The following is a 16,622-nucleotide window of genomic DNA, read 5'->3' as shown; positions in this document are numbered from 1 at the left end:
CGGCGATACCCAACCCTATGTACCTGCACGCCTTCCCTTTGAAGCACCGCTACAACAGTTTCTGACAAGCCCCCACCCCGTCGATCTGCCGCACTTCCAGTCGCAACAAACCAGAGGTCAGCAAAGTTGCGTAGCCGTGGCCATAGCGGCCACACTATCTCGGCTATCTAGCCGGCCCCCTTGAAATACCTCTACTTAGCGGGAATTCGGAACATAACCCAAGAGCAAACCCACGAGTTTCAGACTGCTATCTGCAGGTTACCGTCACCGTCACGGGCAGCAAAACCAGGGTCTAGATCCTATCGTTTGCATTACTGGCGGGAATAATGTCTTTATGATAATGAGTGGACTGCTTGTGGACTTTCGGAGATTCTGTCAGACCAGCAAGCCAGGGCCGACCCGGCCGAGCACTATGCTGCCCAAAACCAATTTCAAGACATCAACAAATTTGTTACAAGCATATCTACATGTTCGCTCCGTTACGGCTGTACATATCCCAATGTGTATTTGCCAGATATTGTCCGGGTACGGTAACCAAGCGCAGGATCAAAAACCCTCAAGATCCACAACACACGCTACGCCGTCACCGCTCCAAAGTCCCATCTTCTCCAAACGCTATCGCAAACACTACGGTTAATGCGGCCGAAGAATTCATCACGATACGATCATCCTGTCATGTGCATGGTTTTTAGACTGGCAAGAACGGCATCTTCGATGGTAACAAGAATGCGGAGACCCTTGGCCCACATAGCTCTTCTCGATCCGAAGCTATGACGTATATGTGTATATCTTCGGTACATCCATAGTTTGCGTATTGGCCTCGACTTATATCGGTATACTCCCGTGTCGTCGGCCCTAATCGCGATCGTCATAGCTGACGTCCCTTGGTGACCAGGTAGTATGGTACATGGTGATGCTTTTTCGCTCAGAAATGTTATCCGCCACGAAAAGCAGTCTTCGCACGAATCCCGAAAGATCCGCGTAACACTTCTACGGAGAACAATCGGCACAGTCTTCCTTCCATTAATCCTCGCCAGTCTTTAGTCTCGGATACCGTTACCGTGCAGCTGATAGACTAACGTCGTCTGCCGTCGTTCCACCTGGGCAATGGCAAACACGGCAAGACAGAAAAGCCAACCTCGAGGTATCATATTGAGAAACTTTAAGCCTTGTGATGGAATGAAATATATCGAGAGAGCACGACGCGGTTAGTCCTACAAATACACATGTCTAATGAGAACGTTCTTGGACAACCTTATACCTCTGCAGCAAAGTCACGTAATATCAGATTGGCAATATTTTCTTCTCACTTCTTCCTAACTGCATGTCATTATGGATTTACGTGAGACGACACAATGTATCAAGACGAAACACCTTCAGTAGAAGCAGTAGCTCATCATTATAGTAGCAAGTCGTTTCGCTCATCCCCCAACACCAAAAAAGCACCACTGCAATGCCGCTCGGTGAAAGAACAAGTCCTACTAATACACGAAACTCGCCCATGAAAAGCAATGTCCCTTAACTCCACGCCCCTCCCATCCATGCTAATGCTACGCTACCCATAAACACCCAGCCATCAAACCATCGTTTGTTTGGCTCAAGTGAACGCATACTGCTCTGCTCAAGGCCGTGCCGACATGCCTCGGCAAGCAGCGCCTACCAAAAACTACACCAACCAATATAATGCTGACATAGATTCTCCAAATTCGTCGCCTCCTTGATCAGCCTATCAACCTGCATCTCTGTGCGCAGCTCCTCGCCCTTGCCAAAGTCCTTACCCGTCAACTTCTCCTTGACACGCGACAGGACCTGCAGCGCACGCGCATTCTGCACTTCTTTGGCGTCGACGTCGTTGTTCTGGGGAGGAGCGACGGAGGAGCGGTGGCGGGGGCGGCCGACGATGCTGGGCATTTGGTGGGGGTCGTTGCCGTTGGGGTTGTTGGGGTCGCCGACCATGATTGATTGGCGGCGTTCGGAGGGGTAGTTTGGTTCGGCGGGGGAGTTGTCGCGGTGGTTTAGGCGCCAGGTTAGGAGGGGGTCGTGTATGAACTGTTAGTTGGGTTAGTAAAGATGGAATTTGTAAATTCGGGTCAAAAGGAGACTTACAGCTTCAAGCACGGCCATGACGCTCTCCTTGTTACTCCTCAACACCCGCATAACGTGCTCGCAAGTCGTTCGGTAGCTACCCTCAATGTTACTGACTTCCATGGCATATGTCAACATGCGCGTTAATCGGAATGGTACGCGTTCGGGGTACTTCTCCCGATGCATGGCCACTTCGAAGCAGTCTCCGAAATCGATGTGGATGATCTTGCCGGTGACTCGGTCCAGCATCAAGTTACTAGGGTGGCGATCGCCGAGACCCAAGATGTAACCGACCATGGACATGACAGCGAGGGAACGCGTGTAATTTGTGCGGCGGTCGAGCCAGGCTTCGGAGGATTTGGACTTGAGCCACAAGACGCGGTACAGGTCCTGACCCGTTGTGTTGTCGAGCGCGTAGCCGAAGACTTCGACCTTCTGCATGAGCGTGAGGCAGTCGTAGTCGGGCGCCATCTGTAGCATGATGCGGTGCTCGATGTTGAGGAGGATCTTTCTGCTATCTCGATACTCGCGGATGAGCACATGCAGAGTGTCGCTGTTAGGGACGAAACCAAGTAAACCAGACTGCGTGCTAAGCGGGACCGCGGCATAGCGTTGGATATTAAGATGTCGCTTGCGTGACTCCACATCGTTGGAAAGAAGGGTGTTACAGAGTCCGAAGAGTTGCATGACACGCTCGTCTTGACGGATATCTTCGTGTCCCTTCAGGATATGAGTGTGCGCTTTGCCGTCGCTTCCACGCATCTCCAGCTTCCTAGGTCGTTGCTTGGACTGGATGACAGATGCTACCGGCTCGAACGAGATGATCCGGATAACCTGCTTGCCGACTTGGTACGTACCAGGCACAGCAAGCTCAAGATCATGCGCGTCCTTGAGTTTTGGCGAGACATACTGCAGCTCAAGCGTCATCAAAGATGGCAGTTGCCGAGCGATCTTGCGGAACACCTGGTAGTAGAGATCCCATGCCTGGTTGAGGTCACCTATCTCACCAGAAGTCCTGAAGGTGTTGCACCAATCGCGGGCTTCTTGGAGTTCGCGGCCGAAAGACTGGATAAATGAGATCTCGCGTAGAGTCTCTGGTCCCTTGTCGAGCATCGCGTGGAGAGGCGCCAGTGTGGCGAACATACCGTCGATGTTGTGATCACCGAAGTAGAGCCTACTGGCTTCCTCAAGACCCTCGTGCCATTGTTCGTGCCAAAGGACAGCAATACGAATGAGTTCATGACTGACGAGATCGGCTTGTTCGACTAGTTTTGGCGAGTGCTCACGCATAGCTTCCATGAGCTCCTTGGCGGATCGCTGACGTCGCGAAACGTCCGACTTCATCGAGACAGTCAATGGGAAGACCAAAGCCTGTGGATGTGCCTTGCCGACTTCGATGAGCAGCTGATGAATCGATTGTCTAACCACAGCGTTCGGCTGATTGATTCTAGCAAGCAGCTGCGGGATGACCTCGAGCCACGTATCAATCGGAACCGACTTCGTACCTTCGGTGATGGTGCGGTTGACTCCCTCTCTACCGCCATAACTGAACCACAACGTAAGCAACCTGAGCGTGTCTTGCAACGAACTAGTTGAAGAGAGTGCGATCGACTTGAAGAATCCTTGTATAGCCGGGATGACGTGATCGTGGATGATGTTATTAGGCACTTCGGTTGCCTCCCGGTCGGACTTTGATGTGATAGAATTGATGACTTCGAAGTTGGCGAGAGCCCAAGCGTGCCAGGCCTTGTACCAGTCTTTATTGTAGCGTGTGGCAGCTGCATAAGCGGCTAGTATTTCGTGGACAAATTCGTGCTCCCATTCGCCGTCTTGAAGCTCTTGCTGCCAGTCACCCTGCTTGAGGTAGCATTTGGCGAGCAGGCGATGGCTTTCGGCCAGCTCAGTAGGCGAGACACCTATGGATGACCCGTTTAGCATGCTTGAGCCATTCATACCATTGACTCCATTGTGTCCGTTGGTGGCAGCAAAAGGGTTCATGTTGGTGAACATGTGCTGACCATTCGACATACCGTTCATTCCATTCTGCGCCATCATTGGATTGGCCGCAGCCCGAGTTCGCATTGCGAGATCCTCAGAGAGTCGGCCGGTGAAGTCCTTCATACTATCGAGAGCCTCCTGCTTGAAGTTCTGATCGGCCCACATGTACTTGTAAGTTGTGTATGCGACTGGGTGCGAGATCTCATGAGCGTTGTTGCGCACAAACTCAACTACAGTGCTGTCGCCAGTGCTCTCGATGTCAAGCAACTTCTGTAGCGCCTTGTTCGCAAGGTTCATCCTGTTGCTCTTGCGGCAAAGGTTGGTGTACTTGATCCACATATCGGTGCCCTCTTTTGGTGAGATGACGAGTTGTCGCACCTTGATCATGCGTTGCCAGACTTCTGGGTTGGGTTGCAGCCCTCTAAGCCGCTTCATCCAGGTCTTACGCATGCTCCTCTGCTTCTCGAGATTGCCATCGTTTTGCTTGTACTGCATGATCTCCTCGAGCTCTGCTAACATTTGCACGCGAATCATTGGCAAGTAGGCACGCTGATATGACTCTCCCAGGAGCGAGCTCAACTCAGTGTCAAGACCCTTCCTAGCCTTGGCGATCTCGTCGACAGCAATCTCAAAGCGGTTGTTGTGAATGTTAAGAATCGAGGCGAAGAAGGCACGGTCAGGCGACTGCTCTTTCATGACGCCGAGGTAGTTGTCCATATCCGCAAATTTGCCCAGACCCCAAGCGGCCGTCGCAGCAAGCGGTGCTATCGCCTTACGATACTCCTGCGTCGCATTGGCCCACTTCTCCTTTGATAAACTCGAGAGCAGGTCCCACTCGCCCAAAGCGTGCAAACAGCGCATCTTGCCCATGGTAACATCGAATGAGTCGGGTTCTTCGAGCTCACGCCTCTGGTAGGCAGCAAGCGCTTCGTCCCACTTCTGTAACTTCTCGAACCAAGTCTCTTTCAATTCAACGTCGGCGTAGTTCTGCGCCTTACGTAGAATACCGAACGCTGCATCGGTCTGTTGTAGCTGGTTGTTGATACTGATGAGGGCTTCCACAGCGCTGGAATTCTGCTCCGCGTTGAACTCGAGCTCCTTGTAATGTAGTGCTTTGGCAAAAGCATGACACTTGCCAGCATACATACCAAGTATTCTCACGTCAATAGGTAGAGCCTTGTCATCGTGCTCCATGAATTCTGCCAAGTTGAGCAGAACTTGAAGAATCTCAGGTGGGATGTTGGGCGACGTGAGTGCGGTCTCGATGGATCGAACAAGCTCTTCCTGATACTGGTCGTAGAGCTCGGTCCAACACGAGACGAACGCCGAGTTGAACAAGGTGCGTGCGATGGGGTTGTATACGCTACCGAGCGGTGTGCAAGCGCGTAACGCTTGTTGTGGCGATTCCCTCAGAAGCTCAACGCTGAATCTTCGCATCCATTCGATCCAGTCTTCCTTGGTAGTCTTGTTAGAAGCTTCCCAAGCCTGCTTGAGATGCTGCTGGTTGACCGCCAACTTCTTAGAAGAGATCTCCGCGGTGTTCATGTCTTCATCGTCTTCGCCGTATCGCTCATCCGGGCTGAGATCCTGAGGCAAGGGCTCGCCCTTCTGTAACTTTGACACAATACGCCCGTAGTTTTCATGTGGCACCTTGTGCGCAATGAGAATTTTGTTGACTGTCGGTACGAAATGGATGTAGTCCGGACCAAGTTGGAAGATAAGTGCACAGAGCGTCTCGAGAGCGGTCTGCTTCAGGCTTGGCTCGTTACCAGAAAGGACTCGACAGAGGGGATGCACAATACGTGCAGCGAACTCGGAAACATTGACTTGCTTGGATAAGCGTCCTAGTGTTTCGATAGCATGCCTTCGAATCTGTATGGGTTGGCCTGCTTTGTCGAACATTTTGACCATCACTGGAATGATCAGATGCATGTATTCTTCCGCGCTTGATCCAAAGATCAGAAACGCGTGCAGCACCCTCTCTGACGGCAATCGCTTATTGGTGTGGTCGGAATCGAGGACACTGAGCATAAGTGGTAGAACATCAGCCAGGTAAACCTTGAACTCGCCTTCTAGCGACCGTGCGATAGCCTCGATTAGGGAGAGGATGGTGGCTTGCAGCTGCGGACTGCTACTCCAGTATTCCTTGATGGTGGCGAGAATACTGGGAAGATACGGCCGGATGTGCTGGCGAACGATTCGAACAAGCTGGCTAAGCTGGTTGAAATAACCTTCAGAGCGTCCAGCTGGCGTTGATCGAATGACGTGAAGGAAGCCAGGTACGACTTGGCTGAGGAAGGGGACGCACTTCAATCCCATCGTCGCGTAGATGTTCATGACGGCCTCCACAATCGCAGTGTGGTACTGCACGAGCGACGGATCCTTAAGTAGCCCCATGAGCGTACTGATGACGATTGTAGGGTAGTACTCCTCATTCGAAGGAGTCGTGCCTTGCATGATGAGTGAGACATCAGTGATGGCTTGTGCTTCCAAGATAAGATGCTTGTCTGGTGACTGTTCCATGATCTTCTGGTACTCGTCTGGGTCCAGGGCTCCGAGGGTACCCATGAGCCTAACAGTCTCCCTTCTGAGTTCACCTTCCGGTTCCGTCTTGACGATGCTCATTAGAATGTTCATTAGCTCTGGATAGTCCCTGTATGGTTCTATTACGTAGCCAGCATTCGTTGCTAGCTGTCCGAGAGCTTTTAGAGCCGAGAAGCGCTTAGCATCTGATGTCTGATCTTGCATAAAGTCTAGGATGACCGGCATGAGATCTTTGATGTATTTGATCATGCCCTCACCGCCGACTGTTGCAAGGTCACCAATAGCCTTGAGCGTTGTCGAAGCAACCTCAGGGTTAGGGTCTTTGCACTTGGGTAGCAGAACCTCAACGATGGGGTCTATCAGTGGCTTGATGAGACTATCCGCGGCGCCAACCAGACTACTAATCAACTTGGCACTCTCTTCTTTGCTACGAGGGCTGTTGGCATAGTTGACCTCAGTCAACAGCTGTAGGAGAACCTTGCGCAACGAAGGGAAGACGTAAGCAGGATTGATGGCTGTGAGGCGGCCAATGATGGACATTGCTGCTTCTCGAATAGCGAAGACCTCGTCGTTTAGAGCGAGGAATAGCGTCCGGACATTGTCTGCCTTTCCGAGATGGCGGTCGAAACGTGCATCCAGTGCCATCAAAACATCCCATCGAATCTCCGGATCGACATCGCCTACGCCGACCGTCAGGAGCTTTTCGATGATGTCGCCAACCACCTTGGTCGCATGGGTACTAGTCTGGTGAACAATAGGGTCCTTGACGAAGAGCTGGCAACATGTCAAAGCGGCACGCTTCCGGATCTCCGAATTATCTGCTTCAACGTATCGGATAGCGACGTCGCGGACGAACTCATTCAGCACGTGGCCAGTGAAGTCAAAACTACCGAGCGTGTGTAGTGCCAGTGCAATCTCTGCCTCTCGCGATGCGATGATTTGAGGATCCTTGTGGTCGCGTGTCCAGATCTGTGGAGGTTGTGAGACTTGAAATGGGCTGCCGAGGGGTAGGAAGTGTCGTCCAGCGAGGATCTGGCTCAGGAGATCTAACAGCTTATCCTGGATCATAGGACGTGATGGAGGTACGTAATGTGCCATATCCACAAGAGCCTGGAAAAGCGAGTCGCTCAATCCGCAAGAGAAGATGGGATCCAGTAACCGCTCGACAGACTTGGTGAGTGCCTGGCCGACGGCTGCCGCAACCATACTGAGACATTGAAATATCGGCGCTTCGTTGATAGCGGCTTTGTTTCGTGCCTTCGCAATGAGGCCCTCCTGTATGAAGCCCAGAATGCCTTCCAGGTATGGCGATATGGCCACTCCGACAGCGTTTGCGATCTGCCCAATGGCCACGAATGCCTTGTCTCGGTCGCGGTCCTTCCTAATCAGACCCTGGAGATGTAGCATGCACTGGTGTAGGTACTTGGTCGCGAACTCGGTAGGCGAATAACCAGCGAGAATAGGTATAATGAGTACCACCTCTCTCCGTACCAGCGCATCGCGGTGCTCCCGGTACTTCAGTACCTGCTCAACCGTCTCCTTGTATTTCTGGTCATTCATGAACATGGCGCTCTTGTCCAGCAGCTCCTTCATGGTGAGGAGTGAGCCGTGGATCGCTTCATTTGTGTTGATGGTGAAACCGCGTAGAATCTCATCGTAGACCTTACCGAACCATAGCTGGCGCATTTGCGAGTCGCGGGGGGATATGATCTCGAAACACGCGCTGATTGCTTCGGCGGCTGACTCTCGTATGAGAACCTTGGGATCTCGCAGGGCGACCCAGATGACCTCGAAGATCTGCGCAATCCATTGGTACATGAGCGTTGGGGAGTTCTTCGCCAGTTCTCGCAGGATGAGGACGGCAGCGAAGCGTCTATTCTCCAGGCGCTCCAGCTGCAGCCACTCCAATGCGCCCTTGACCTCTGCTTCGACCAGCTCCGCCGTGAGTGTGCCGCCGGGCTTTGCGAGTCTTCCCAGAGCCTTGGCTGCTACCACCATAGCTGTGATGTCCTGACCCCGCATTACCGCCCTAAGGTATGAGGCAAACCGCGTCGTCTTCTGGCCCGCATCGTCACCGCGGAAGTCGATTAGGGCGTTGAGCGCGTGGATACCGCCGATGCGTTCGTTCGAGTCGCTACCGGTGACGATGAGGCCCGAGATCTTTGTGTATACTTCGTTGTTGAATGTCGTGAAGACATTGGGCGCGAGTTCTGCACAACATCAGTTTCCCGTAGCTTGGGCGGGGTGCACCGCGTTGTTTCTCACCTCGATGCGCCGATTCGACTGTCTGACGCAGCGTAGTTGCTGCTCGCTGTCGCGTCTCGTCATGTCTTGGCTTGTCAGCTATCTGTCACAGCGGCTGTACTTTATAGAGCTCACTTTGAGCGTAGGTCCTGGACTATGCGGTCCAAAGTGGCCGAAAGGGGACCCTGCTGCGCCATCTTGACTGCTTCAACTGAAGCCTCTCGCAGCAAGAGTTTGTGTTCTCACTCCATCCATGAAAAGGATAGGTAGATCGTTATTAGGGTGGCGCGTTGAGAATTGGTGTTGCCAAAGTTCCTGGACGCAGGCCCGACGTATGTCACGAACGCGGACTAGCGCTTTGACCTCACGCGAGCCTCGGGAGCTAGTCTCGATCCGCACACCGGGGAAGCGCAACCCAAGACAATACGCCTGGAATTAGTAACGGCGGTGAGAATAAAGGTGAGTGGAGACAAACTTTTCGAACGATTAAATGTGATATCGAAAATCAAATGTATTACATGCTAGTGGTTTCCCTTTTTGCTCAACCGGCGAAATAGCCAATCCAACATTCGTGCATACCGTGGTCCAGTGGCACGCAGATATTTGAGACACTTCCCATCCACTATGATATACATCCATTCACCGCGCGGTATCATCTTGCCAAAGCTCCGTAACTTCGGTTGGTGAAAATCAGGTATTACACGCAATGAAATCCGCACAATCACCGCCCTTCGTATTTGGAGTAACCATCACGTCGTCGTCCCATCGTGACATCTCCTCTCTACCCAGCCAGTACGCCCTCCGCAATGTGGCCAATCACTCCACCAATCTGCCCAAAGAAGATTGACTTCAAGATAGTCTCGCCTTCACCCACAGCCCACATACCCGCATCGCTCAGCTTTTCTTTCCACTGACTCCTCTCCTCGTGGCTGAGCTCTTCCCATTTTCTGGCGGTGGCGTGCTTCTTCAACACGTCTTCATCTCCAGCATGGACTTCAGTGCTAAGTGTACCATCAGATTCTGCATCGTGATGTATGACGAGCGCCTTTTGTTGACCGGAAACTTCTGATGGTTTGGTGTCGGAGATAACGTGAGGGAGGTGTAGGTGTAGTAAGTCGGCGATACGATGTGATGTCTTGACCACTGGTGAGTTCGCGTTGTTGAGAACAGCGTTGTGGCGTTTGTCGCGCAATGTTTCACCAAATGTTTTGTGTTGACTTGCTGCACTCTGTAGTCTGGCCGGAAGTATACCCTTGGTCAGATTGCCCTCTGGGTCCACAAGTGACTGTATCAGCAGAGCTATCACAGCGACTACCATGGCTGCGACAAGATAAGTAGCTGCTGTGAATAGGTTCCTTGAACGCGCTGTCTGAAGAACATAGCGAGACCCGGTGTATTGTAATTGGAAGGTTTCAACGCTGATCGTGTTTCCCAAAGACGTACTCGCCAGACGCAAGTACTGCGGTGGAGCTTGGCGGCCGGCAGGTACCTCTGGCTTGTAGAATGGCGAGAAGATGACTTTCGTCATTTGCACATCATGAACCTGTTTCCGTTAGCATATACTAGATTCTATGGATACATCTTCAACTCACATTATCGTAGCTGTTGAATGCATGGAAAGAGCTCAGAGAATCTCTCGCGGGCCCATGATAATCCATAGTATATACTGTCAAGGATATATCAATCGCTGCGACCGCAATGGCAATCTGGTAGGCGCCATCTTCATCGGCATCAAGCAAGCTGACGTCCATGTCCGTCGCCGCTTTTGCGTGCTTGGGCAGTGTTTTCCGCAGAACGACGCTTGCTGGGCCGTCTTCGTAGAGATGTATGAGGAGCAGCTCGACTCCGGTCCTGTTAGGCATGTTTTTTAAAAGCAATAGGTGGGTTGGCGAAAGCCACCGTACGCATCTTAGCTTGCTCTTCGCACCTTTCTCAACGTGAGGTATCGTGTAAAGCTTCCTGTGTTCGTTCTTGCCCCTCGTCTTCCTCTGCTCGAAATCCCAATTCACGTCCTGGACAAAGACATTTGAATCCGTAACGTAAGCTATCCGAAACTCACCTTCCTCTTGTGTAAAGATATCCAAATCGTTAGCTTCCTGGCCTTGATGTAGCTCGATCCGCCCTATTACATCTTCGTCGGTTGGCTTGGTTGACGTTGCACTAAAGATAACCTAATGGCAATGTACAAAGTCAGCGTATGTCTCAAAGCCAATTCCAGCATGGATATCACTAACAATCTCATTCTCATCTCCGGCAAGACTTGACGCAACCGTTCCTATTCGTCTGTTGGGTGTACTCGAGACTGTCCGGCGTGCTGTGGATAGTTTGGCAATACGCTGGTAACCTTCCTTCTTTCCACTGTCTGATTCAGGTGTCCTGAAGAGCTTTGTTTTACTAACAAACTCGATCTTTCCATCTCCTTTCTCTGTACTCTTCGGATATTTAAGCTCGAATGCCCTCAGGTGGTCATTGTTGCCCTTTAGCCGTTCCTCCTCGCTACTCCCGTTCCCAGCGAACAAGATCAAGCCGTCCTTTGTAGACAGGTTATCCAAGCAGGTTATCGAGTCGTCTTTGCTCGCTTCGATTTCTGCGAAAGGCTGTACGGTCGGCGCTCGTGAAGTAAAGTCGTATGCTGTGATTTGGTTCTTGACACCGCTTCTCCCTGCACCCCCGCCCCCTCCAACTACGAGAACGCCGGGTCTGTTATTAGCGAATGTTGCGGCCTATATACGAGTTCACGAAGTCAGTATACATGTCGTATGCAGTTCGTACAGGGAAACTACTGACAAATATCGGATAGGTGGTTTGCCCTTTAGACACAGTCGGTCGTGACATGATGAAAGTGCTTTGCTCGGGGGTGCTCGTAACGCGTGTTGTTGAAGCTGGATGACGGCGAGGAGTTGCGACCGTATGCCGCAGTCGTTCACGATTCGAGATTGGACTTGCCCAAGATCGGAAGGGCAATTCGTAGAAATAGAGTCGACAATTTATAGTCGCATAGAAATAATGATTCGTTTCTAGGCAGCGATAGGTGTGGAAATGGCCGTCGAGTTGCGATGTAGCTTTTACCACGTTTCCCGCGGGATATCAACAAGCCACGATGACGCTTTGCGCTGGTGGCTTATCGATAGCGTGGGACGCGATTTCCCTCACGATCGACAGGGCAGGACTCGCCATTTCCTTCGCAAACCATCGTCATACAAGGAAACATGATAGTGTGATAGTCTCCCAACGTTCGTAAGGTAATGGTCTTGCAAAATTTGCTCCTATGTTAGGTGCACTATCTACTGTGGCCTTTAGGCCTGCAACAACCCTCATTTCGCATACATGATCTCATTCCAAGCAATGATGCCTCTCGTGGATATCGTCCTCCTCTTTTTTTCATAACAATGATACCAACACACCAAACGAACGCCATACTACACCATCTGGCTACCAGCCGCCGAAACAAACCTCCGGTCCAAAGCGTCTTCCCTGAAAAGAGTCAAAACGCCAGAATGCTCGCTAAAAAGGGGCCGATTAGAAGGCCCGGGCTCTGCTTCGCCTCACAGCATCTACAACAGCTTCCGAAGAGAACTTCCTCCTGCTGGCCTTCTTTGCGCGTCGGACCATACTCGCTATCAATGGATCTGCCAGTCTGGCTTTACCGTATAGTTGTATGTCCTGCCAACGCGGTGAGGAAAGCTTTCTGATCAGATCCTCAAGCCACACGGGTCCGTCATCGGCTTCGACTTTTGCCCAGGCAGAAATTCGGGCTATCCTCTCCAGTTTACCAAACTCCTGGAGGAGATATATCATGCCGTCAATGGAGCAACTCTACTGCTGCGGTAGTCCTGGTTGTCCGTTGGCAGCAGCAGCTTGGGCTTCGGCTTGGACTTGGGCAATAATATCGGCCTGGTGGACAGCACCCTGAACCACTTGTTGCTCCTCTGCGCTTAAGTTCTTGGTAAGGTTCTCGTAAAGCGCAGGCTGCTCTTGTTGGAGACCTGGGCACAGTCAGTATAGGCTCTAGCATGAGTCGAGGGATTGTACTTACGGAGCAATGCGTGCTTGAACATGCCATATGGCTCGACCTTGTCAAGCGGTGTCTCGAGGAGACTTTCCTCTTCCAGCTCATCATCGTCATCGTCATCGATCGAACTGAACTTTTGTGCCTAATTCTGGTCAGCTTGCGTCTCGAACATCAGGAGTGGTGTATTTACCTCTTCATTCAAGAAGTCGAGATAAGCGGCACTCTCGTCCTTGACATCCTCGGTCTCGTCCGCCTCGTTGTTCCAGTCAGCTTCTTGTTCCCACTCCTCGTCTTCCTCTTCTTCGAACTCAGCTGAGTAATCGAAGGTGTCCTCCTTCTTAGCTTCTTCACGGTCTGCGCACTTGTTAGTTGTTGGGAGTGGACCAACCAGAATGGAAACTCACTTTTCAACGCTGCGGGGAGGGTTTGGAATAAACGGGTAACACCCTGCAACAAGCGTGGCCAGCCTTGCTGTACGCTAACAGGGACATCTTGAGCTCGCAGTGTGAGAAGCGAGCAGATTGCGGAGATGCACAGCTTCTTGTCGTGGACTCGGGTGAAGTTGTCGATGCTCGAAAACCAGAGGCTGAAAAACTTGTTTGTCCAGCCATTTGTCTCGAGCACATGTAGTGCCAGAGCGGGGTTATAGTAGATGGAGTTGATGACCACTTCCATAAGATGTATCCTTAAAGACTTGACTTTCGGTTCATCGTTCATCAGCACGTGCATTGTGAGTCCAATGAACTCAGGGACGTAGTCATCGACATGGCCACGCATGTTGAGCATAATGATCTCAGCTAGCTTGCAACCGCAGATGCGATCAACGCCGCCGACCTTGTCGTCCTTGAAAATCGTTCTGACCATGTCGACGATGGCGTCGAGGTATGATCGGTTCTGAATCAAGGTTGGGGTACCGTAGTTGACAAAGTTCTCGAGCGCGGGGAGCATGTCTATACATAGTCAGCAACATAATGACAGTCAGCAGGAAAGAATGCACATACCCTCGAGATATAGCTCGGCACCGGCCTTGAATGTCCTGTGTATCAGCTCAAATGCTTGCCACATAGTGCCGGATATGCTCTTGGCGGCAAAGGTACAGCTATCGATGATCTCAAAGACCTCGTTGTACAGGTCTATAAAGAAATTAGTCTGAAGCTGAAGTAGTTGGCTTTGTGGAATCCCATACCGTAAAGTTTGTTCTCGAGTGTGATGGTGATTACGGGCATAAGAATGGTCTCTAGATGCAGGAGGACATCGGGTGTGCTTTCGAGAGTAAGGATGAGAGTGCCAATTGTCTGTAGGACACCGAGGGCCGTGATACTCTTCTCATCAAGGAAGTCGCCGTACTCGCTTTCGTCGCCCTTTTCTTGATTTCTCGATACCAACTCCCGCACGATACGCAGGTAGGTGTCACGCAGTTGTTCGCTTAGTGCTACGGCGAAGGGTGTCAATTCCGGAGCGAAGACTTCGACAAAGTCCTCCATAACATTAGCCAACGCGTCAACGTCGACTTCGTTAGCGAGCTTCAGTAGCTGCTGCATAACTTGGGGGATGTTTGTCTTCATGTTGGTACGAATAACATCGTGGCGGATGAGAGGCTGCAGTGACAGAGCAGCAGCGACACGGACTGGGAGTGTCGGGTCGGCCATGGATTCCAGAATGTTACGGTAGATGATGATGAGGTTGTTCGGGTCCTTGAAATCGAGCTGTTCAAACTTCTCAAGCGTGTCGCACGCGCGCGCACGGAGGAAACCGTGGGGGCTTCGGAACTCAGGGAACACATGGCGGACGAAGAAGTATTCGACCTGGTCTGCGATCGGGCTCTTCTTACCCAGTATCACGCCAGAGAGTGTGCCAATCATGCGCAGCGCACCCTCCTTCTCCCTTGGGTTCTTCTCGTTTTCGGGAGCGGCCTCGTATCGGTTGACTACCTCATTGACAAAGTTCAACACAGTAAACGTCTGCTTACGACGGCTCTTGGTGAGCGTAACAAGGAAGTTTGTTGCGGCAACGTCGGGGGCGGTTACATCTTCGTAGAAGTTCAACTTCCGATGTAGGTATTCTTGCGGTTCCTCCTCGAAAAGCTCAATGTCTTCATCCGACTGGCACAGTACTGGGAATATGAGATGCGCAATGAGGTTGTCGGTGTGCGGCTTGAGGAGAGTCCACATGGACTTGGGCTTGACGCATTCGTCGAGGAAGTTGAGTGTGTAGTACAAGCTGGCCTTTGACAACCAGACTTGCTTTCCGACCCACTTCTCGACCTGCTGGAGGTAGACCTTGAGGATTTCAGGTGCGAAGTTGGTGATAAAGGTCTTGGCTACTTCAGTGTAGTCGATCTCGTTGTTCTTGCCCAACGCAGAAGGGTTGCCGTACCTGTCGGTGGTTAGCCATGTTCGTATGAGCCATGCATAGTCTTCCTGTGTACCTAACGAATAGTCTGTTCAAGTTCGCGTATGACCACTTCTTCGCCTTCCACCAATGATTTACTTCCCGCTCATCGAGATCTTCGGGGAGGGACGATTCCGGGGGTTCCTTGCCGACGACAGTCAGGAACAGCGTGCACCAGCCAACCATGACTTGCTGATCGCGGAGAGATGCGGGGAGATCGAACTGTGATCCGGTTAGCCAGTCATCACATGTGCTGCCAAGGAAAACCTTACGTAGATGGCATGCTTGTACACTTTCAGTACTGTCCGTAATATCTCTCCGGCCTCCAGACTCGTCTCACCGGCTAGTGAGTTTCCAATGTTCAGCAGCTGAGGGAAGGACATGGCGACTATCTTGTCGAAATCTGCGCGGTTCTCCCCCGACTTGAATCTGTAAATTTTGCATATCGCCAACAGGCACTGGACACCAGCGAAGACCGACTCAATGTTTCCGGCATTGAGCAGCTGTATAGTAATGTCGAGGAAGTCGGGCCATTTGGCTGGGAAATCGTATGCGAGTATTTTCTGGAGGGTAGGAATAAGCTGTAGGCGCACTTGGGGTGGGGAGGCGACGAGGACGGGGACGAGGCGACTGCGGAAGGCGGCCTTTTCTTCCTCTGGTATGGGGATGGCCTGGCTGTATTCTTCGGCAGGCGACCAACCCTTGGAGATGCGGTTCTTGAGGTAGACGACGGCTGCAGACACACGTTAGTGACGAAGCCTACCAGTGTACAGAGTGGTAATAGGCGCATCTTACTCGACAGGCGCACGGCGTTGTTCTGTTCCTGCTCGAGGATGTTCAGCAGACCATCGGTGAAGCCTGGCTTTTCTTCGGCCTAAGTTTCTATCAGTTTCCTGTCTGGTAGGTATTCTTCCGGCATCTGGCACGCACATGCTTGAGATCGAGTTCGGCTTGCTGTCTGATGGCGGCGTTCGCGTCAAGAGTCGCCTGAATCCGGTCCCGCAAGCCGGCAACGTCCATGGTTGCGAGTATGTGACAAGGTCTGCGGCGAGTATTGGTGATGGGCTAGAGAAAGCCAAGGGTGGGTGCGGTGAGAAGTTGCAGTGGGGGATCGGGCGAGATTACTGCTGTCTTTGCACCCGCAAACAGCGTTTTCGGGGTAAGAATTGGCGGGAGGGACTGTGTCAGGATAAAGGCACGCGTGCTTTTTCCCTCGATTTTGCGCCTCGTCGGGCTTGTGCAGCTTGTGCGGGACGTGATGATGGAGGGGCAGTAGTTAATTTTGTGTGGATCAAAATCGCGGCTTTCCCTCCTAGCATCGTTAGCGCACGTGGCGGCCAATGCACTG

At 51.9% G+C, this 16,622-nt stretch overlaps 3 protein-coding genes across 3 annotated transcripts; all 3 read right to left on the bottom strand.

The window, feature by feature from the left end:
• Positions 1-1,656: 1,656 nt before the first annotated feature.
• On the bottom strand, positions 1,657-9,068 carry ALTATR162_LOCUS2514 (uncharacterized protein; the record flags this gene model as incomplete). The annotated part of the gene is made up of 4 exons (XM_043310120.1): positions 1,657-2,049; positions 2,107-8,837; positions 8,893-8,957; positions 9,007-9,068. The coding sequence occupies 4 exons, from the start codon at positions 9,066-9,068 to the stop codon at positions 1,657-1,659; spliced, it is 7,251 nt and encodes a 2,416-aa protein (XP_043166055.1).
• Positions 9,069-9,652: 584 nt separating this feature from the next.
• ALTATR162_LOCUS2513 (uncharacterized protein) lies at positions 9,653-11,706 on the bottom strand (the record flags this gene model as incomplete). The annotated part of the gene is made up of 4 exons (XM_043310119.1): positions 9,653-10,414; positions 10,464-11,042; positions 11,106-11,594; positions 11,644-11,706. 4 exons carry the CDS (start codon positions 11,704-11,706, stop codon positions 9,653-9,655), a joined length of 1,893 nt encoding a protein of 630 aa, XP_043166054.1.
• Positions 11,707-12,687: 981 nt separating this feature from the next.
• Positions 12,688-16,294, bottom strand: ALTATR162_LOCUS2512 (uncharacterized protein; the record flags this gene model as incomplete). The annotated part of the gene is made up of 10 exons (XM_043310118.1): positions 12,688-12,857; positions 12,908-13,025; positions 13,074-13,237; positions 13,288-13,833; positions 13,885-14,016; positions 14,070-15,259; positions 15,312-15,496; positions 15,547-16,007; positions 16,070-16,148; positions 16,205-16,294. 10 exons carry the CDS (start codon positions 16,292-16,294, stop codon positions 12,688-12,690), a joined length of 3,135 nt encoding a protein of 1,044 aa, XP_043166053.1.
• Positions 16,295-16,622: the final 328 nt, after the last annotated feature.

Source organism: Alternaria atra (genome assembly GCF_907166805.1).
Source record: "Alternaria atra isolate CS162 genome assembly, contig: 21, whole genome shotgun sequence".
NCBI classification, from domain to species: Eukaryota; Fungi; Ascomycota; class Dothideomycetes; order Pleosporales; family Pleosporaceae; genus Alternaria; species Alternaria atra.
Note: the sequence above shows the minus strand (reverse complement) of the source record. Positions and strands in the feature narration are given on the sequence as shown.